At 47.2% G+C, this 19,867-nt stretch overlaps 2 protein-coding genes across 10 annotated transcripts in view; one reads left to right on the forward strand and one right to left on the reverse strand.

Moving 5' to 3' along the window:
- The window catches only part of SLC8A3 (solute carrier family 8 member A3), a 114,388-nt gene extending 109,685 nt beyond the window's left edge, over nucleotides 1-4,703 (forward strand). For 3 of the 6 annotated variants that reach the window (XM_066551176.1, XM_066551171.1, XM_066551172.1), the window contains 3 exons: nucleotides 10-109; nucleotides 1,186-1,461; nucleotides 1,782-4,703. In XM_066551176.1, the coding sequence (XP_066407273.1) occupies nucleotides 10-109; nucleotides 1,186-1,461; nucleotides 1,782-2,158 (753 nt within the window). In that variant the 3' untranslated portion in view covers nucleotides 2,159-4,703. The remainder of the gene's footprint in view (nucleotides 1-9; nucleotides 110-1,185; nucleotides 1,462-1,781) is intronic. The other 3 variants (XM_066551173.1, XM_066551174.1, XM_066551177.1) reach the window with 2 other exon arrangements.
- Nucleotides 4,704-14,354: 9,651 nt separating this feature from the next.
- SMOC1 (SPARC related modular calcium binding 1) overlaps nucleotides 14,355-19,867 on the reverse strand; it is a 126,798-nt gene continuing 121,285 nt past the window's right edge. For 2 of the 4 annotated variants that reach the window (XM_066552082.1, XM_066552080.1), the window contains exons 12-13: nucleotides 17,925-17,975; nucleotides 14,355-16,228 (exon numbers count right to left, since the gene is read on the reverse strand). In XM_066552082.1, the coding sequence (XP_066408179.1) occupies nucleotides 16,212-16,228; nucleotides 17,925-17,975 (68 nt within the window). In that variant the 3' untranslated portion in view covers nucleotides 14,355-16,211. The remainder of the gene's footprint in view (nucleotides 16,229-17,924; nucleotides 17,976-19,867) is intronic. The other 2 variants (XM_066552081.1, XM_066552083.1) reach the window with 2 other exon arrangements.

A 19,867-nucleotide genomic window follows, 5' to 3' on the forward strand; every position in this document is an offset into this window, starting at 1 on the left:
CCACAACAGAGCACCGTGGACAAGCTGATTAGGAAGACAAACCTGGCTTTGGTTGTAGGGACACATTCCTGGAGGGACCAGTTCATGGAGGCCATTACTGTGAGCGCAGGTGAGTGAGACGTCAGAAAATCCATACGAACATCCACAGGATTCATGCATCCTGGAATGACAGCATCTCCCTGGTCACTGATGCTCAGCTGTGGTCACCCATCAGCAAAGCCAGTCCAAAGAGCTCCTCTGCTCCAAATAGTGGGCTTTTGCAGGTACGTTAGTGAGGAGCCCAGGAGATCCATCTTCTGGTGCAGAGTCCTCCAGAAGGCCAGCTTTCAAAGGCTGTGTCAGATGATGGTGCTCCTGCTGCTTCAGTGATCTGATGAGCAGTGTGCAGGCAGCAAAATCCCATCCTGGTTGGGATCCTGGCCAGTGCAGGTAGCTCCTACTGGGAGATGTCCTGAGATGTCCTGTCATAGCCAGTAGAGTTCCTGGGAGTAGGAAGAGTTACCACATGAAGACTGGAGATGTTGCCTCATGAGGCAGCTGCTGGTAAAGGAAGAGGCCCAGAGACTTGCCAGCTGTTGTCTGATGAGAGAGCTCACTGCTTTCAGAGCCAGGCAGCTGTGGGGAAGGTGTTTTAGGCACATCTATGCCATTAATGGCAGTTTGGCATCTTTCTGAACCTTTCCTTGATGGTTGGTTTCACATCTGCCTCAAAGGGGTGTTTTTCACCCAGCTGTATAGGAGACAGTGGATAGCCCAGCCTGTGCTCTGGAGCAGGAGGATCAAAAGATCTCTCCAGTTTCCCAATTTTATTACTTTCCACTAGTTTTGGTCCAAAACATCACTTGCCCGCATAATTTCTTCATGCCACTCAATGGTGATCACCACAGGTTGACTACCTCCTGTGTGACTGCCTGTGGACAGGGACAGGGCTGCTCCTCTGTGGGTACAACATCCCATTACATTGTTCCCCATCCCTGAGGGCTCTGGGGTCCCTAGGAGACATTCTTTTTGCCAAGCCTCATCCATCACTGAAGGACCTGGTGTGCCCTGAATTCACTGTCATGGCCAGCACCACTCCACCTTGTCCCAGTAGAGCAGAGTCCCTGGAGCCTTGGGGTGGAGGAGACAAGCATGAGCTGCCCCAATGGAATGAATGCTGGACCGCTCCTTCCATGTTGTTTGCAGCAGGTGATGAGGACGAGGATGAGTCTGGTGAGGAGCGCCTGCCATCCTGCTTTGACTACGTGATGCACTTCCTGACAGTCTTCTGGAAGGTGCTGTTTGCCTGCGTGCCCCCCACCGAGTACTGCAATGGCTGGGCCTGCTTCATCGTCTCCATTCTCATCATCGGCATGCTCACGGCCGTCATCGGCGACCTCGCCTCCCACTTTGGCTGCACCATTGGCCTCAAGGACTCGGTGACTGCCGTTGTCTTCGTCGCCTTCGGCACCTCTGTACCAGGTGGGGTGGCCGTGGGGAGGGGATGGGGTGGGAGGTAAATCCTCTGGAGATGCTCCTGATTTCAGGGGAGAAGCTCTGTCATGGGATGGGATTAGTCTGGGAAGGGTATCCTCAAAGCCCTGTCTCCAGGCAAGGTCTGCACCTTGCTTTTTGGCAACATGGGATCTCTGAACCTAGGAGGGGACTGTGCGCCTCTTGGTCTGTGTCCTAACCTGGTTGGTGACACACCTGAGCCTCCCTTGTCCCCCAGGCATGAACGGTTGTCTGTTTCTCCTGTTGGACCCCCAGTGATTTCTCCTTCCCTCCTCCCTCAACCCCAGACACCTTCGCCAGCAAAGCCGCAGCCGTCCAGGACATGTATGCTGATGCCTCCATCACCAACGTCACGGGCAGCAACGCTGTCAACGTCTTCCTGGGCATCGGGCTGGCGTGGTCAGTGGCAGCGATCTACTGGGCGTCGCAGGGGCAGGAGTTCCAGGTGTCAGCAGGCACCCTGGCGTTCTCCGTCACCCTCTTCACCATCTTCGCCTTCATCTGCATCAGCGTCCTCCTCTACCGCCGGCGGCCCCACCTTGGGGGGGAGCTGGGCGGCCCCCGAGGGTGCAAAGTGGCCACGACATTGCTCTTCGTCAGCCTCTGGCTGCTCTACATCCTCTTCGCCACCCTGGAGGCCTATTGCTACATCAAGGGGTTTTAGGCGGCGGTGGAGGGACGGTGCTGCCGGGGGAGGGACCCCTCCTCTGTTACCTCACCGCACACCAGTCCTGGAAGCGCAGTTTCACTGGAGGGACGGACGGCCGTCTGTCAGGGGCTGCCGCTGCCCAGACCGTCGGACAGCTGCGTGCCAAGAAGGGCAAAACCATCACAGAGTGAAAAAAACAAAGAGACAAAACCCATCCAAAAATGGTACAAAAGAAAGCAACAATGGCAAGTGTTGAAATAAAACACAATAAATCCAGGCACTGACCCTATTCAATGAAATTATGAAAGTTTCAACTATCTCCAAAGGCCACCTCTCCCACAGGGGGTCATCTCCTTTCCTGCTGAGCACCCCTCCACTGTAAGGAGATGTTTCCTCATTTTTACTAGTTGAGAATTGCAGAAGTCTGGTTCAGGAATTTGTGGGGGTTTTTTTCTTTTTTTTTTCTGTTTGCTCGTTGCTTTTTGGTTCTGGGGGAGCACGCTGATTCTTTTTTTCTTTTCTTTTTTACTACTTAATCCAAAAAATATTAAAAAGTTAAACTCAAAGCTTCAAGCTGCCATCAGTGCTGGAACTGAACATGTGTATTTCTGAAGCCACAAAAGACTATGACACAGTCAAAAAACTTTTTCACTATTACCCATTTCCTCCCCTGCTGCCTTCCATTTCTTTCTTTTTTAAGAACATCCCAAGACTGATATATTTTTAATACAAACACAGACACACAGTCACACACATTTAGTGACAAAAGCTGGAGCATGTAGCATCTCAATCACCTGCCTGGGCTAAGAAAAAAGGAAGGAGAAAAAACCCCAACCCTCTAATACAATATGTGTCATGTATATTTTGACTATGGCATTTCTCTTTGTATAATTAACTTTGAGCTCGTGGCACTGCAGGGAGAGAAAACTATGTTAATTTACAACTGTTAAAGAAATAAAACATCCTGCCCTGGGGGGAGCAAGGGGGACAGGGAAAACAGCAGTGGCTCCTTGGGATGATGGTGGTGGCAGGTTGGCTGCGTGGGCCTCCTGCTCAGAGGTGGAAATGAATTCAGGAGAACCTGGATAGTGTGCCCATACGTTCCCAGCACCATCCCACCCAGAGCTGTGCTTCCATTCTGTCGCTGCGCCATTTTTCACAGCACCTGCACCTCGCTGGTGGTCTCCAGGCCATTGACAGGTACGGGCTTAAAAACTGCCACCCACATCAGGACTCCTACATCATCTCAAATACCTTTTAGGAACACCAGACAGACAAAAAAGCATCATTTTAATTTGAAATGCATTTCTTTTTAAGGATAAAGAAGAAAAAAACCCACCACCATGAGAGTATGTCATAAGTTACATCAACAACTGCAAATTGAAATGTTGGGTTGGTAATAAAATAAATAAAAACTATACCTATATCTATATAAACAGTGCTATCTAGAAACATATTTCTTAATTGAGAGCCCTGTAAGAGAATGTTAAAATCCTACTCTTTGTAAAGTGTTTTTGAGATGAAGATAATTTCTTCTATCATGAAACAGGTGCTGTAAAAGGGAACCATTTTCATCAAGTTCCCTAAAATAAGCCAAACTTTGGGAGGCAGAAAGTAAGAGAGGGGCTGCCAAAGGGTAAAGTTCTGCCTGCTGCCGTGCTTTTGACTGCCCCAGGAGGCAGGGAGGAGGTGCCCATGGATTAGGGAAAAAGCAATGGGAAGAAGATTGTCATGGACAAAAAGACGTAACATTATAGCAGGTCGCTAGATGGAGGCAATGATGGTTCTTAAAACGCAGATGAAATATTTATTTTCATACAAAATGTTTATCAGATATCTATATATAAATGTGTATACATGAGGCAGAGAAGAGGGATCCTTCTCAGATGAGCAGCCTGAGCTTTGTTGGTGGGAGCCCAGAATGAGTGAAAGCCACTGGGTTTGAAGCTACCAAGTATCCAACCCTGCCTCCTTACCCTCCCTTTGCCATGCCTCTGGGAAAGGACCTAAAAAAGATGGGAAAGAGACCCCCAAGGCCAGGCTCCCACTGAGCTCACTGGTCCTTCTGGCTCCAGTAGTGCCAGCAGCCACCAAGGGCAGCTGCTGCCACTGCCCATCAGCCCCAGAGCTCATATGTGTGACACTAAAGGAAAATTACAAGAGTCTCCCCAAATGTTTTTTGTGGGGGTTCAACATGCAGCTCTCAAGGGGAGATTGGTGTTGTTGCTGTTTTTAACTGCGACATACAGAGTCTGTTGAGCTTTTATTTTGCCTGTGCCAGCATAGCCATCCCTGGCTAAAGCCCAGCCTGGGGTGCTGCTGTGCTCTTCTTCTGTGCTTGTGGTGTATCCACTGTGTGCTTTTTATCCACTTCCTTCTCCAGCTGACTGCAGGGAAGGGGTGTGGGGTAGGACTGGCTTGCCATGAGGGAACTGTATGGGGCCCCTGGTGCCCTCCATGCAGAAGGGTGATCTGCACCAGGCTGACATCTGTGGCATGTTCCTTTTATTTTATTTTTTTTTACTCCATTAAAAAATATGCAAGCTAAAAAAACACAACAGGTTTGGTGCCTTTGGGGATTTTTTTCTGAAGCTGTTTTTTCATTTCAGGTCTTGCTCTCTGCTCGCTTCTCTTTTCCTTGAGGCGGCTGCCTGGACTTGGTTGCAATGGCTCTGTCTGGTTGTCCCCCCACCCCACCACCCCAGCCCTCTGGTTTGGTGCTGCTGGGAGGACCCTGCAGCCCTTGGCCCTGTCTAGCTGGCAGAGAGGAGGTTTTGCTGCTGTTTTTGTTGCTGATGATCTTTCCCCTTTGTTTCTCCCATCAGCTTCCCATGGCAGCCTGCAATAACAGCTGCTGGCCCCTCCCAGGAGCCCTTGTGCTTTGGGCTGCACATCTTCCCTTTCTGCCTCCTCCCCTGCATCACTGCTGTGGTTGAGAGTAAATAACACATCCTGACATCAGGAAGGAAAAGCCAAGGGGATCAAAGGAGCTGCTTTGTCCCTGGGGCCTACTATGCTATGGGGACGTAGTCCAAGGGCCATGGATGGTGTGGGGCCAGTGGTACCTCTGGCTGCTTCCCATCACTGTTGCCACAAAGGGCACCCGCAGCACTCCAAAGGTTTTGCTGTCCTGCATGGGTGCTGGTCAAAAATCAGCCTTTGGGTAAAGAAGAGTTTGGCAAAGAGATATCCACACCTGTCCCCCAAAAACTCTCCAGGAACTGTGTCCCTGTTTTGGCCTGTACCATGCTTCCTCCTCACCCAGTGTCATCACTGACTGACTTTTTCCACTTGCATTTGGACACCTGACCCTCAAATGCCCTTTACATTGGCCCTTGAGCTAGAACTGTTCCTGCCTGCCCTCTGAAGCATAGGGGCAGCTGCTGCAGCCCATAACCCCAATCCTCTATCTTTGCCTGACAGTATGAGTGTTATGTTAACTCCAGTTCTGGGGTTCCAGGTGAGACTGGGGCTTGGGCACCTCACAGTGCAATGCAAAATGACCAAGTGGGGTGGAAGAATTCCCAGTTGGGCACTCATAGGAAAGGCAGCCCTGGATGTCACTTTCTTGGGCAACCAGAGCTTGGCAAAGCAGAAGAGAGACCTCTGCCCTAGTGGGTCCTGCACACTCCCACCCCCTTCCACAGGCCTGTGGGGTCACTTCCCACCTTTGCCCTGCTGCACAGCTCCTGCCCAAAGAGAGCACACCTGCTCCTGACCTAAGGGCAAACACACAAGTTCCAGCTCTGTCTCTGGCTCATCTTTGACTCCAGTGATGGGACCAAGAGGATTTTTTGGGGGTGTTGGGGCTCATTGGGGCTGGTTTTCTGCCACTGCTGCACAGAAGTATCCTGGTTCCCACAGCTTCGGAGGCTTAGATCCAGGACCAAAGGGGGCCAAGCCAGAGAAAGCTGGAATTAGTAAGAGGAGTGTGTGCAAGCATCAGGAATCTGTTATGGTACAGTACAGTGAGAAATGGAAGTGTTTGTTAGAGACACTGACCAAAGGTTTTAAGTTAGGAAGGAGGCATTTGCAGCATGTGGATTGGACTTTGTTACCTTTCTGGCAATTACTGTGGTGTTGGTGTGATCAGGACTCTTCTGGACAAGCTCAGACAAAACATGATGCATATATCTTCTGATTCCATGTCTGGGGCTGCTGGACTGGTTTGTAAGTCACTTGTGGTCCCTGGCATGGAAGGACCCCTCCACTTCTCTCCATCCCTAAGTACCAACAGGATGCCTCTTCACAGCCCCATCTGCCAGGAGGAGTCCCCATCAGCTGCATGTGCCTTCTCAGGCTTCAGCTGCTGGTGTGGGATGGTGCCTACCTGCCTGTCTCCACCAGCATAGCCCTTTGCTTTGGGAAAGCATTTTGGAGGACACCCAGTTCTGTTATACCTGGACACTGGTCAGATAAATAGAGTCAGCAAGACCTCAGTTCATCTCATCACCTGACAGCACCATAGGACATAGGTGTAGATGTAGATGAGATAACAGAAAGGCATCCAAGAGACCTGGTCATGCTTGAATATGGATTCAGTGCAGGAGCCGGTCTGCACAAATGGAAGCAGCAGTTGTTCAGCCCGGGCCACAAGCTGGAAAGCACTTGTCACCAAGAATAACCTTTGGAGTATTAGATGGAAAAAATGTTTTTAATGACATTGTCATCCGTGTGTATGTGCCAGCAGCAGCCAGCTTGCTAATGACAGAGCTGTGTGTGCCAGTGCCCAGCAGAACACACTGTGCTCCCAACCTGCCTCTGTCACAGGAGGGGATTAAGCACCTCCTGGTATTTAAATGAGTCATTTAAAATACATAGATAATTAACACCATGAGTGAATTTATCCCTCCTCCCTGCCTTCCCTTCACCCAGGAGGTCTGGACTTTGGCCAAAAGTAGGTGGCAGGGGCAGAGCAGACCCAAGGGCCTCAGGGCATCCCTGCAGGTGGCTGGTGGGGTTTGCTCATATTTTTGCCCCACTGCCAACAGCAGATACCCTTGGTGTCTTTTCCACACTGCACTTACCTACATGTGCCCTGGGGAGTCTGTTTGAGCTCAGACATGGAGTCTAAAGGCATGATGTGAGGTGGATGAGCTCAGCAGATGCTCCCACTGCACTTAAATGTAAGCACTCACCCATGCCCCAGGTTGCACCATTGCTGTTGCCATGTACATGGCAAGCTCAGTGGCAGCTGTGGCTAAAAGAATAATTGTGACCTACCTAGTACTTGTTGCTGGGCATGCACTCAGAAATTGGCCCAGTTTCAAGAACACAATAAAAAACTTCACAGGCCTAAGAAGTACTTTGAAACACATGTGAAATTTGGGTGAATTAAAGAAATAAACCCTTTAAACAGATTTTTTTTTTTTAGGGTATAAGTTGTGAAGTTCCGAATACCTTCCCAGGAAGATGCCTCTGATATTGAAGAAAATAAGCTTCCATTACAAAAACACTGATTCCATCCTGTGGGAATTATGAGTACAACCTGTATGCATGAAAAAGCTGTAGGGGGAATAAAATCTCAACACAAAAGCTTCAAAAGTATTCTCAGAAAGTCCCCATGGCACAGCCTTGGCACTAAGGATGTTCATATTGTAGAGAGCACCTTTGTGTCTCTATTAACACAAGGGGTGTCCAAATAAGCTCTTCAAGCCACCAAAAGAGATTTGATTGCCTCCTCTTCTTATGGAACATCTTGGGCAGAAACTAAAAGCAAAGCCAAATGCAGGGTTTCTGTTGGCATTGCTAATTTTTTTTCTTCTTGTTTCATTAACAAGGGCATAGAAAACAGCTCACTATTATCCTTATGGTAAGAGGATTTTGTATGTACCACAGTCTTTCATGTTCTCCACTTTTTCTTTTCCCAGCCTCTGAGAAGTCACTTCTACAGGACTGCTGCCCAGTGGGTCTCGCTTTGTTAGCACATTCTCACAGCTGCCTCATGGCAGGGTTATCCCATGCCTCTGCTGACACTCATCCTGTTGACTGGGATTGTTTCTTCAAATGATCAACCACTCATGTTCTACCCTCCATAGGTGGTGACAGACACCTCCCCCAGGCCCCCCAGGACCCCACCCCACACTGGGTATCACCAGGAAAATTTATAGCAAAGCAATTTCTAAAAGTTACTGCTGAAAATACTGAATAGATCTGGACTCTGGACCACAACTGGGAAGATCTCCCCAGAAAGCTCTCTGACTTTGACACTGAATTCAACGTATTGCGAATCTAAATAGGCTGCAGTTCCTCGGTTCGCTTATGAGAATGTCTTCTGGGACAGTGCCAGAAGCCTCTCCAAAGTCAAGACATATCACATCCAGTGCTGTTCCCCCCAGCCACAAGGCGAGTTATCCTGTCAAAGAATGGAATCAAATTAGTTTGAAATTATTTGTCCTTAGTGAAACCTCAACAAACCCATTCCTGCCATCTATTTACAAATTTATTAATCTTTAGAGGATTAGAGAATAAGTGGTCGGTAACTTGCTCCTTGAGGTTTTCACAGAGAGGTATCAGGTCTGTAATTCTCTAGGATTTCCTTTGTCACCAGTTAGGTGATGTTGCCATGCTCTCTTTAAGTCCCCTGGCAGCTCACGTGTAGTCTGCAATGCTCCAGCACCCATCCCACATTTCATATTTTTTCTTCTTATGCTTGAGGATGTTGAAGAGCTCTTGATCCACTTTATTGATCTCTACTTACACTTCCTTCATTTCTCTTGCAGCAAGATAGTTTCTTATTTGGACTATGACTCCTTTTATCAGTCCCCAGATCTCTTTTATCATTTAGGACATCTCTTCACAGATCCTGCCTATGAGTTTTCTGAATTAATTTGTATTTGATGTTTCGGTTTTTTGGAGTCTAAGTGCTTTAGATTACCAAGGTCTGGTATCCAAGTGCCTTTTGAGGAGAAAAAGCTTGCAGCAGACATCTCAACACTTGTGTTAGAACCCACTGCAGAAGGCAAGGGTAGCCCAGGTTCTTGCTAATAGATCTCTTGGGACTGAGTGGAGTGAAATGACACTGAATGAGTGGTGTTTGTTAATACACACATGTAGAGTTTATTGTAGAACCATTTGGTTGCATTGTAAAACAGCCATTTTTATTATTGTTATGTATAGTAATATGGCAATACTAAAGCGTAAAAATACTGCTTAAGAAAATGGGTAAGAAAGAGAAGGGAAGGATGAGTTGAAATGTCACCTGTAGACCTCACAATGAGACTTGGTTGTTGCAATTTTCATGTTTCTTGGTCAAAGTGGTAGTTGCAGACTGGCTCCATCGTGTGGTGGGGGAACTCCTGAACAAGTGGTGGGGTGAAATCCCCAAAACACAACATCTGCTGGATTTATATTCACTCCCGTTCAGGTAGGAACACCCTGGTACCTCCCCTGGGGCAGGGAGTTTTAACTGGATGATGTAATGTTGTGGATCAGTTCAGGAGTCTTTGACACCTTCTAAGACAATTCACCCACCCATAACATCAGGAAGTTGAGTCCATTATGGCCCATTAGGGGCTATGTATGGCCCAAAACCTTCAGGCTATGTATGAATGTCCCGGTGCTTCCCCAGCTGGGGAGTTAGCTGAGTTCACTTGAGTAAGGACAAAGAGACAGTACCCTCCTCACAGGGTTTGCCTCTTTCCTTATCAGAAAAGAGCTGGCACAGCATCTGGCTGAGGAGAGAGCTATTTCTGAAGTGACTTGGATGTTCCCACTCTGAGCTGGCAGGTTGTCTCAGAGAAAGCTGCATGAAGGTGGCTGAGGCTGGATTGTTCACCTGCAGCTTGCCCCATGATTGTTGAGCCATCAGCATCCCAGTCTCTCTTCCAGTGTCACTAGTGAATGCATTTTTCTCCCCAGACCTGGGGTGACTGGACAACAGTATCCCCTTTATCTTAAATTCCTGTCATTGTCCAAATTCCAGTTAGCAGGCATATTTGGGGAGGGGTGGACTTCTGTGATGGCAGATGGACAAGGTTTCTTTGCAGTCTCCTAGAGCGGGCAAAAGTCCTCTCATAATTTTTGCAGTGTTTAAACCGTTAATTTGAAACAATTTTAACAGCTCCAGAGATGCAAAAATTCACTTTCATGTTGGGCTGCAGGTGAACAATCCAGCCTCAGCCACCTTCATGCAGCTTTCTCTGAGACAACCTGCCAGCTCAGAGTGGGAACATCCAAGTCACTTCAGAAATAGCTCTCTCCTCAGCCAGATGCTGTGTCAGCTCTCTTCTGACATGGTGAAGCCAGCAGGAATCCCTTCAATGGTCCCAGCCAAAATCATGACTGAGGGAGATAGCAGTGGCATTTAGTGCCATGCAAGGCCAGGGCTGTGCTGTGCAATGGGACACTGGACACTCAAACTGCAGTTTTAAAGTGCTTGAAGCACAGCACAGAGATGCTACAAACAGAATTTGTTTCACCAGAGTCCTTTGTTCACACACCATAAAGCAATGAGTTAAGGATCTGTTTTATACTGGGATTGAATGTCTTTATTTTAATAAGGTGAGCTGTATTCATCCGTACTTCAGACTCCCAGATCTTGCACCAAGAAACTTCTCTGAGGTCCAAACTAGGGCCACCTAGTTGTGAATTGGATGCAGGAGACCTGAGTTATTCCTGCTGGCACCAGAGAGGAGGCAAGGTGTGGAAACCTCAATCTCCACTGGAACCACAAGCAGCTGCCTCCCTCATTGCCCAGTGTGCACCCCATGCCTGCAGCACAGCACAGGTCTAGCTCAGCTGGGGCAGAGAGCCGCCCACCACCACTGCCTGGGCTCTGGGTGTGGGCTGAATGAGCACACAGTGGGGCCATGGCCCCTCTCCTTGGCCCAGTGCCAATGTGCTGAAAGAAAATATAATGTGGAATAAATGTTCATACTTTTGCAGGAGATGGGGAGGGATATAGATTTGTGCTACAACACACAGCATAGAATTTGTGGTGTTTCTGAACCAAAGCTAGACAACGCCTGGAGTGCACAGGGAAGGTCCCTTTGAAAAACAAAACCCACCATTAACATCAGTAAAAAAAGCCCTCAGCAGAATTACAAAAAGCACAATTGCTTCCCAAAGCCAGTCTTGGGTGTTCTGGCAAACACTCCATGCAAAACACTCAGCTGTTAAGACTCCTGGTTCCTAAGCTGGCATTTTTTTTAACCCATTTCCTATTCAAGGTGTTTTCCAAACTAAGGAGCATAATTTTGCAGATGTTCTGTCCAATTTAATATCAGCTTTTGAACAGTTTCCAAGGTATTTTGCCTGAAATGGCTTGTAAGGGGTGGCTGCTGAGAATTTAGAAGGTCAACATTCTGCAGGTCGATTATGTTAGTTATACTGTTACAGATATGAGAAAAAAAGGCTGGAGGAGAAGGAAGAGAATGGCAGTATCACTGCTGGAAGCAGAGGCAAAAGCAAGCGATTTTCAGTCCTTTTGACTTGCCCACAGAATGGCAGCACTGCCAGGGAAAGGGTGAAGGCCTCTTGAGGTACCTTACATTAACTCCAGAAGCAGGAAGCATGGCCAAGGAATTGGTCTTTTCCTTTTCAAAATATCCTTTTCCTGGTTTTAGTTAAGTCCTGCAGGACCCCAGATATAACAACTACTGCTCTTCCCTTAGCCCCAGAACTTGTTACCCTTGGTAATACAAGGAAATTAAGTGGGCTGGCCAGTCCATTCTTGACAGAGGCACACTGGCTGTCATACCTCTGCATTTACTTCTTTTATTGTTGAATTTGCACTGAAAGACTTAGCAGAGCTCTCTCTGGCAACCTACAAGCAATCCAGCCTGTGACTGCCATACAAGCAGAAATCCTCCCCTGGGACTGCAACTGCCTTACCTTCCAAGTGCAATAAATGAGTTGGCTTCTTATTCATTGCAAAGATTTACATGTGATCAAGTGAAATGACAGTGATGACAAAGCTGGTCAAATGCACTTGAAAGGATCAGTGTGTAGCCCCCTCTGCCATGGACCTGGTGCTGCAGCCTCTGATGAATTGCACTCCCTTGTAGCCTAGAAAAACCTATCTTTTAAACAGCAGCAGCTTTCCAGCATGGCATGTTACTCACCATCTTTGAGGATTAAAAGGTTTTGGACAACAGCTAGAAGATACTATTTCAGACTCCCATGTAGCAAGACATGACTTGCAAAGTAAAGTATGAGGCTCCCATGTGAAAGGGAGCTGTGAGGACATGCAAGGTCCAGAGCCTGTCTCCCACCTGGTGTGTGGGGAGACTGTGCTACAAGATCCCACATCCCACCTTCTACAATCATCTCTATGCTCCTGCTGAAGCTTCACAGCCTTTCTAAGCAGGTTGGGCAGATTCAGACAGCTGTCATCAAACCACAGAGATGCACTCTGGAGCTTCTTTTAACTCAGCCTGGAGGCTTACACACAGGGGAGAAACATCACAGACCTCCAAACCCAACCACCGACTGACACTTGACTGTGCAAGGAGCAAAGTCCCCTTCCCTCTCCTACAGCACTGTAGGAATAACTGGAAATCAAGATTCAACAAGTAACCACCACAAGACACTGGAGCAAAAGTTATCTATTTTATTACAAAACCAAAACCAAAACCAGATGCCTTTCAGTTTAACAAATTTACCATAGGCAGAAATGCGCTGGGGCAGGTAAGTTCAATATAAACTCAGGCCATGGAAAGCAGTGCCTTCCCACAAATGAATCCCACTGTAATGCAATTTCCTACAACACACTATGCCCTTGGAAGATCAGCAAGAAAGAAAGATTTTTTACTTCTGGCAGGATGAACAGATGACTTGCACTGTTGAGTCCTGGTTCTCTTCTCTGTCCCAGCCGTTTACAGCCGTCATTCAAAGCAGAGCTGGAGAGGCCCAGCAGGACTTGAAGAATGAGGAGACACATGCCCAGGGTCTGCTTTCAGACACAACACTGACACTCCCTGTGTCCCAGCTTCAGGAAGATGCTACTGATGCAAGGCAGAGCAAAAGACTGCTTACAAGCACCGGATAAGGATGATCTGGCCCAGCAGCCAGGTGGACTGGCAATAAAACCAAGAGGGAAAACGGGCAGCTGAGGCACTGCTCTCATCCATGAGTACAGGTTCTTGGACAGCTCATAGCATGGGCTATGTCAATCAGGACCAGAATGGTCTGCACAATCCTCCAACACAAACTCAGAACAAGTAACCTGATCTCTACCTGGACATTACACAATCATGCTGGTTGGGCCTTCCATGGCAGTGTACAAGTGTTGCCAGAAGCTGCTCAGAGACCCATGCAATTTCAGCGAGTCAAGATGCAGGGACTTGGAATTGTCTTGTGACAAAGGAAAGCAATGTTATGCCTGGTCCCCAATCCATCCATAAAGTCAGCCCTGGCCTAGCAAAAGGAATATCCACAAATACCAAAGTTAACCAACAGCCACCCCTTGTTTGCCTTCCTTGAAGAACTGACCCAATTTCAGTTGCAAATGACATGTGAGTGCAGGCCTCTTGGAGGGGAAGGGCACAAGGATGAGAAAAAGGAGGTCAGCAGAAGGAGTTATATAACAACCACAGGAGTGGTGGCTGGCTGGTTTATTTCCAGAAGATGCAGTGAGTTTTTAGCAGCTCTGCAGTCCCTCCACAATCTTGTGGGGCATTTCCCAGCCCCAGTGTTTGGCTGATAGAATTCCTAGAGACATCCAATTGTCTGTTTCTGCTGGATAGAACTATACATTAAAAAAAACCCTGACCAAACAAAGAAAAACCCTACCCGCAAAAAACCCCAAAAACTCCAAACCACCAAACACCATCCAACACAGCTGTCAGAACTTTTAACTCCTAAAACTAGAATACTAAAAGGGAGAGGAGTTTTTTTTATACAGTTGGTTTCATTCTTTACTCCCTACAATAGGACTAGTGAGTGTGGCATGGACATTTCTAACTATACACTAAACCAAATTATTTCAACACACAAAAGATGAGCCCAGGGCATTAAAAAAAAAAAAAAAAACCAAACCAAAACAAAAAACACAACCCCAAAAAACCCAACCAAGCAAACAAAAAAAAAAACCAACCCCAAAGAACAACAAGAGAAGAAGCAATCAAGAAGGTGGGAGCTTGCAGGCCAAAAAAGCACATACATTGTATGTGAGAAACCATGAAGATCCAGCAGCAGGATCTGCTCTTGCGTAAGAGATGACTTCTTTGTATTGTGATGGTATGATGTACATTTCAGATATTACCAGAAGTGTTTTTAACCATGCCATAAGTTTTAATTAGCTCCAATATACTTCCCAGAGGAAGACTTATTACTACTCTTAATCAGGTGTTTATAGAAAAGCTTGTTAGTTTTTATTTTATTTAACTTTCCATTTTGTCAACAAGCACTAACTTACTGCATCAGGACACTTTATTTTGGTGATGTATTTCTCTCATGCTATTGTCACAATGACATGACAGAGTGAAGATGTTGCGTTGTATTATCTTTTACCAAAGCAAGGTAGCCTTGAAGGATGAGTCCAGTCTCTACTGTTACCTATTGCTGTTACAAGTTATTGTTGGTGTGATCTCATATTAGCATGTCATTTCATCATCTTCACTACAGTTTCTTCTAACAGCTTCTTGGTCCAGAGATAAGTGGCAGAAGGATCACCAGGTCAGAAGTGGAAGGCTGCTCAGAACAGGCGAGTGCTGCCAGTGGTTGTAAATACACAAAGCAAAACTCTGCGTGTCCCATCACACTCTGCCCAAATCTAGGATTGTTGATATGGGCACCCCTGCCAAAGAAACAACTCTACCAAAACTTCTAGTGGTTGACACAGCCCCTGTGGCCTCCAAGAACACCAGACTCCACTCTCCAAGCCTTCACTGTTACTGCTGATCACACCCCCGTGTCACAGTACCCAGGAGGTACTGGCAACAGCAAATCAGGCAAAGTGGCAGGCACACCAGTGTGCGGGAGGAGAGCATGGATTCACAACCACCAAGGACAAGAAAGTCACTGCTGACAGACCTTCACCAGTGAGCATGGCCCAAGCTGTACTGCTGCAACATAAGGAAAGCAGACTCTTGGGGACAGCAGCAATTGTGTCTGTCTGCTAGACAAGTATGTCCTTTGCTCTTCAGCAAAGCACAAGGCAGGCTAATGCTGCTTTTAGCAGGCTTCTCAAAATGTTTATTGCTGTACAACATATAGATGAACACTTTGTCAGAGCAGAAGATGCAAGACTTCACTCCACTGACTCTACTAGGCCTACGGCTCCCACATCCTTCTTACAGCTTTAGATTCCAGAGGCACGGAGCAGCTTTGCTAAGCATGTTATCTGAGCATGAATAGCAATGTATTTGTATTTAATTTCTGCCCAACTTGCAACAGGTGCACATACTACTGTTGTACATCCCTAATAGAACCCTTTTCTATCCCTACTTTAGCAGCTTTGCAGTGCACCAATACTTAGATGAAATCTGTGCCCTCAAAAGCCCAATTGCCTGAGTTGCAGAGAGCTTTATGGTAAAAAAAGGGGTTCAGCTGCTCTCAAGAAGCATTTGGTATCTGGGGCACTATGTGCACATCTGCAAGAACAATTCATGCTGATACACTGGCTCCTTTCTGCATGGAGGTGCTGTTCAGGCTCACCACTGACTGATGGTTTGGTGGCAGAAATGATTGCATTACTATAATCCATTATATGCAAAGTGTCCCTCTAACCCTAACAGCCTTCAAAAGCAAAGGGAGGAACAGAACAGTGACTCCAACCCCTGTACAAGACAACTGTACAATTTACATATATATTTATATACAGTATATAAAATTCTTTGAGTCCCAGTGAACTCAATTTTACATCATCAGTAGCTGTTCTAATTTTAAAAAGTCATGATCCTTCTTCCCTCCACTTTCCAAAGTATTAGATAATGGCATTGAAAAGCAATTAAAAAAAATCCAAACCAATTTTTTAAAAGTGCAAATGTTCTGGGTGCCACTTTTGCTACGCTGGATGTTGCTGATGCTGCGTGCTTGCTCACAAGCAGCAAGGTGTCTGTCCGTCTGTCACTGGATGTTTTCTTCCTTTGGGTCAGCTCCTGTCTTCCCTTCTTGTCTTCTACTGCTACACCAGGCGACCTACTGAAAGAGTGGGGTGGGGTGAGCAAGGAGGGAAAAACAGAACAGAAGCAGAACAAGAGAAAAAGGCAAATCAAAACAAAAAGAAACCTGATTGATAAAGATCCAGTACAGCCTCTGCTGAAGCCATGGCCTCAGAAAGCTAAGATCCCAGAATAAGCTGTGAGGCTGAAAACAACCAGGGGCTAATGAGACAGCCTTGCTGGAAAAAGCACTGAATGAGTCACATGGAGCCTTAGGGACTGGCATATTTTTAAACACAAAACACCACTTTCCTCCCCCTCCTTGGAAATGGGCATGCAGTCTAGGGAAACAACTGGTCCAACATCCCTTGCTTTACTCTTCTGCCTGGCACAGCTGATGCAGAAACCCACTGCTGCAAGGCTGCCCTGCCACCATCTCCCCATCAGTCACAGCCAGCTGCCTCCTTCTCTAGCAGACAAACAGGTCTTGGAGGCCTTTCTTCAAAAGAAAGCTTCTGTTAAGCCCCTCACCAAAGGTTCTTAAAGAACCAAAGCTCTTAGGGGATCAGAGCTAGAGCTCTGTGGATTAATTACAGATGAAAACATGCTAAAGAGACAGCAAAAGTAGGGATTTGAGGGAAAAAGGAAGGAAAGGCCTCAGTGAGATCAGTGCTGATTAACATGCCCTGTCACAGGAGGGCAAATATTGTCAAATGCAAAATTATTTCAGGTAGCCATATTTGCAATCAATTGCACAGCTCTGCAAAAGGTGCCTGCATTGCTCAATGACCAGCTGATAAAAAAACCAGATTGTTTTCCATATCTGTAAGTGCAGTGTAGCATGGGAGTGCAGATGACCTGTCCTACACTTTGAGTGACAAGGAGGGGGCTGAAGCTACAGCAATTGTTCAAATGCCTCTGCTCATCTTTTAGCAGCAGGCAAAAACCAAGTACACACTCAGAATGGAGGACACACCAAGAAACATCACATCATCAATGCACAAGGTGTAGTTGATCTTTGTCTTCAGCTCTCTGTTCAGTCCATCTCACCAGGACCTGATACATTCCCCAGGAAGACAAGGAGGACAGCAAGAGGTATAGGAAGACTTCTGGCACTAAACAAATACACTGCCTAGGTCTCCTCAACACAAAAAGGAGTCTAGCCAGACATATGTAGGACAGCTATAGAACAAGTAGCAGAAGATACAGGCAGGGGAGAACTTCTCACTGCTTCTTACAATCCAAAATGAGAAGTACCCAACAAAACCATGAGGCTGCAAGTCTAAAAGCAAAGCAAATGATGTTATTGTTCATGCCTGATGAAAGGGTCGGTCTATGTGATTCAATGCCCAAAATACTGGGAGAGCAGACCTTTACCACGATAGAGAACAGTCTTCATGGGAACTGGTCCATGGAGTGATGGAATGTAAACACAACAAATCACCTAAATTACTGCTCGACAGAAGAAGGAAGAGTAGGATAGGAGTCATCCCATAGCTGCTTCATCCTATTCTAATTCCTTAGCAACATATAGTCTGTTTCAGCAAAAGACATAGAGCTGGACTTTGAAATGATGCAATGGAGCTGCACATTGGTGTATTTATACCTCTTAAGAACAACTTTGGTTTCCAGCTGTTTCTATATTGCTGTTCATGAACATAGGAGAACAGGGGAGAATGAATTCTGCAATACATGCTTATCACAGGAAAAAAGAAACATTTTGACAAGATACTCACTGAAAGGGTTAAGGCCTTGTCTTTTTCCATTGGGCAAACTGCTCAGGCTACCTGTAAAATCCAAGAACCACATTAAAGGAAGTAAATGCCATAGCATGACAAAGGAGCCTTCCCTTGTCTCTTGCCAGAGAGCAGGTTCAAAGCACCTACTCTGAGCATGCTCGCAGCAAGTCCTGCCAACAGGAGTCACGTGCAAGAGTCTAACCAGTGTGCCTGAGATGAGAGATTTTAAATACCTGGTGTTGTAGTAGCTGAGTATAATGAAATCCAGAGGTTTTGCATGGGCAAGAAACAACAATTACAAGGTTAAACTGAGCAGTAGATGGAGAAAGAAGAAAGGAAGGATGCAAGTAGTATCCTGAAGCAAAATAATGCCATGTAGAAAGGAGGAAGACAGAAGAGAGTGAAGGTACAGGCAATACAGACAGCCCAGGTTTATTAAATCTTTCACTTGAATCTTTTATTAAATCTTTCACTTGAATCAAACAAACAAGTGCCTAAAGTCAAAAACCTGAACTTATACCTGGCAGAAGGGCAGAACTGTGACTGTGTTATAACAGGTACACGTACCCTACACCAGATGGAGCTCATGGCAAGGGCCTCTGCACTGGGTACAGACAGCTCAGGGATTACAGGAGCTGTTGAAAGCATGCCACACTTCCTGTGAGCTGCTTCCTCTGATGGCAGAGGAGGGGCGAGCTGAAAATGGGAGCTCCTGCTCCCAGCCAGCAGCAGTAAGCCTGTTGCCACCCTCCACTCCATAACTTTGATTTGTGCATGCACATGACCTGACTGCACAGCTCGCTCTGCTCATCAAGTACTCTACTGCACATGCTGTTCTGTGCAGAAGCAAGATGGGCAGAAGCTCAGAGGGCAGGGGTGAGGTGCAGGAAGCCCCAAGGGCCAGGAGGCTGGGCTGTAAGATAGGAATGGAGCTGCTGAGAAGAAAAAGCCAGAGGGAGAAAAGGTGTCAGTGGCCAAGGCTGAAATAGGTCACAAAGCACAGCCTGTTTGCTTTAGAGGACATTAATAAGAAACTGTGTAAGCACAGAAAGTTATTCCAAGACCCTGAACACCAGCCCAGTACAGCCACCCATCCTGCCCGGATCAGCAGAACCGCGGCTCGCTGATGTCCGGTGTCAAACGCGGCTCTGCTGCCGTGGGCAGAGGCTCCACTGCCAGGGCCAGAGCATCTGCCTGGGCTGACTGGCACTCACAGCCTGGGCCCTTCATGGGTGGCTGCCAGGGCCCCGGAGGGCACTGCCAGGCTGTGCATCACTGCCCTGGCTGGCAGCCTGGGGAAGCCAGAGGGCATCCAAGAGAACCCTCTCACCTTTACTGCACAGTGCAGGTAAGCCTGCAGCACAGCGCTATGCATGAGCACAACCGATCTTCGGAAAGAGCTGAGGGAGCACTGCCTGTCTTTGGAAAGAGGTGGGGATCTCCAGGCCGGGGCATCCCTCCCTGCCATGGCTGGTATGAACTGAACCACTGCTGCACATGGCCCCGTGCAGCCGTGCGGGAAACTGCGCTGGGGGCAGAGAGCACTGCCCTGCCTGCCTGCCATACCAACCAGGCCAGCCATGTGTACCTGTCCAAGGCAAAACCCTGCCACAGTAACTCTGCACTGCTGACACACAGGAGAGGAAGGAATATGGCAGGTGGTGACTGTGGGTTACTAACATATACCCGGGAAGCCCTTGGGCATTATGGGGTAACATCCCATCATGTGGCAAGTTTCATAAAGCTGAGTATTTGCTCATCCTCACAAGTACACTCTCTTGGATAACAGTTCTAGTCACACTGGATTAGGCTAGGTGTCTTTCAAAGAAAAAGCCCCAAGGAAACCCCAGCAGCTTTTCATAGGAAATTATTATTCTTCAGACATACTGAGCAAACCTTTCACCTTCTGGGGAGAGAAACAGCCTTATCTCGTGTTCTCA

Source organism: Molothrus aeneus, chromosome 6 (genome assembly GCF_037042795.1).
Source record: "Molothrus aeneus isolate 106 chromosome 6, BPBGC_Maene_1.0, whole genome shotgun sequence".
In the NCBI taxonomy this organism is placed as follows: domain Eukaryota; kingdom Metazoa; phylum Chordata; class Aves; order Passeriformes; family Icteridae; genus Molothrus; species Molothrus aeneus.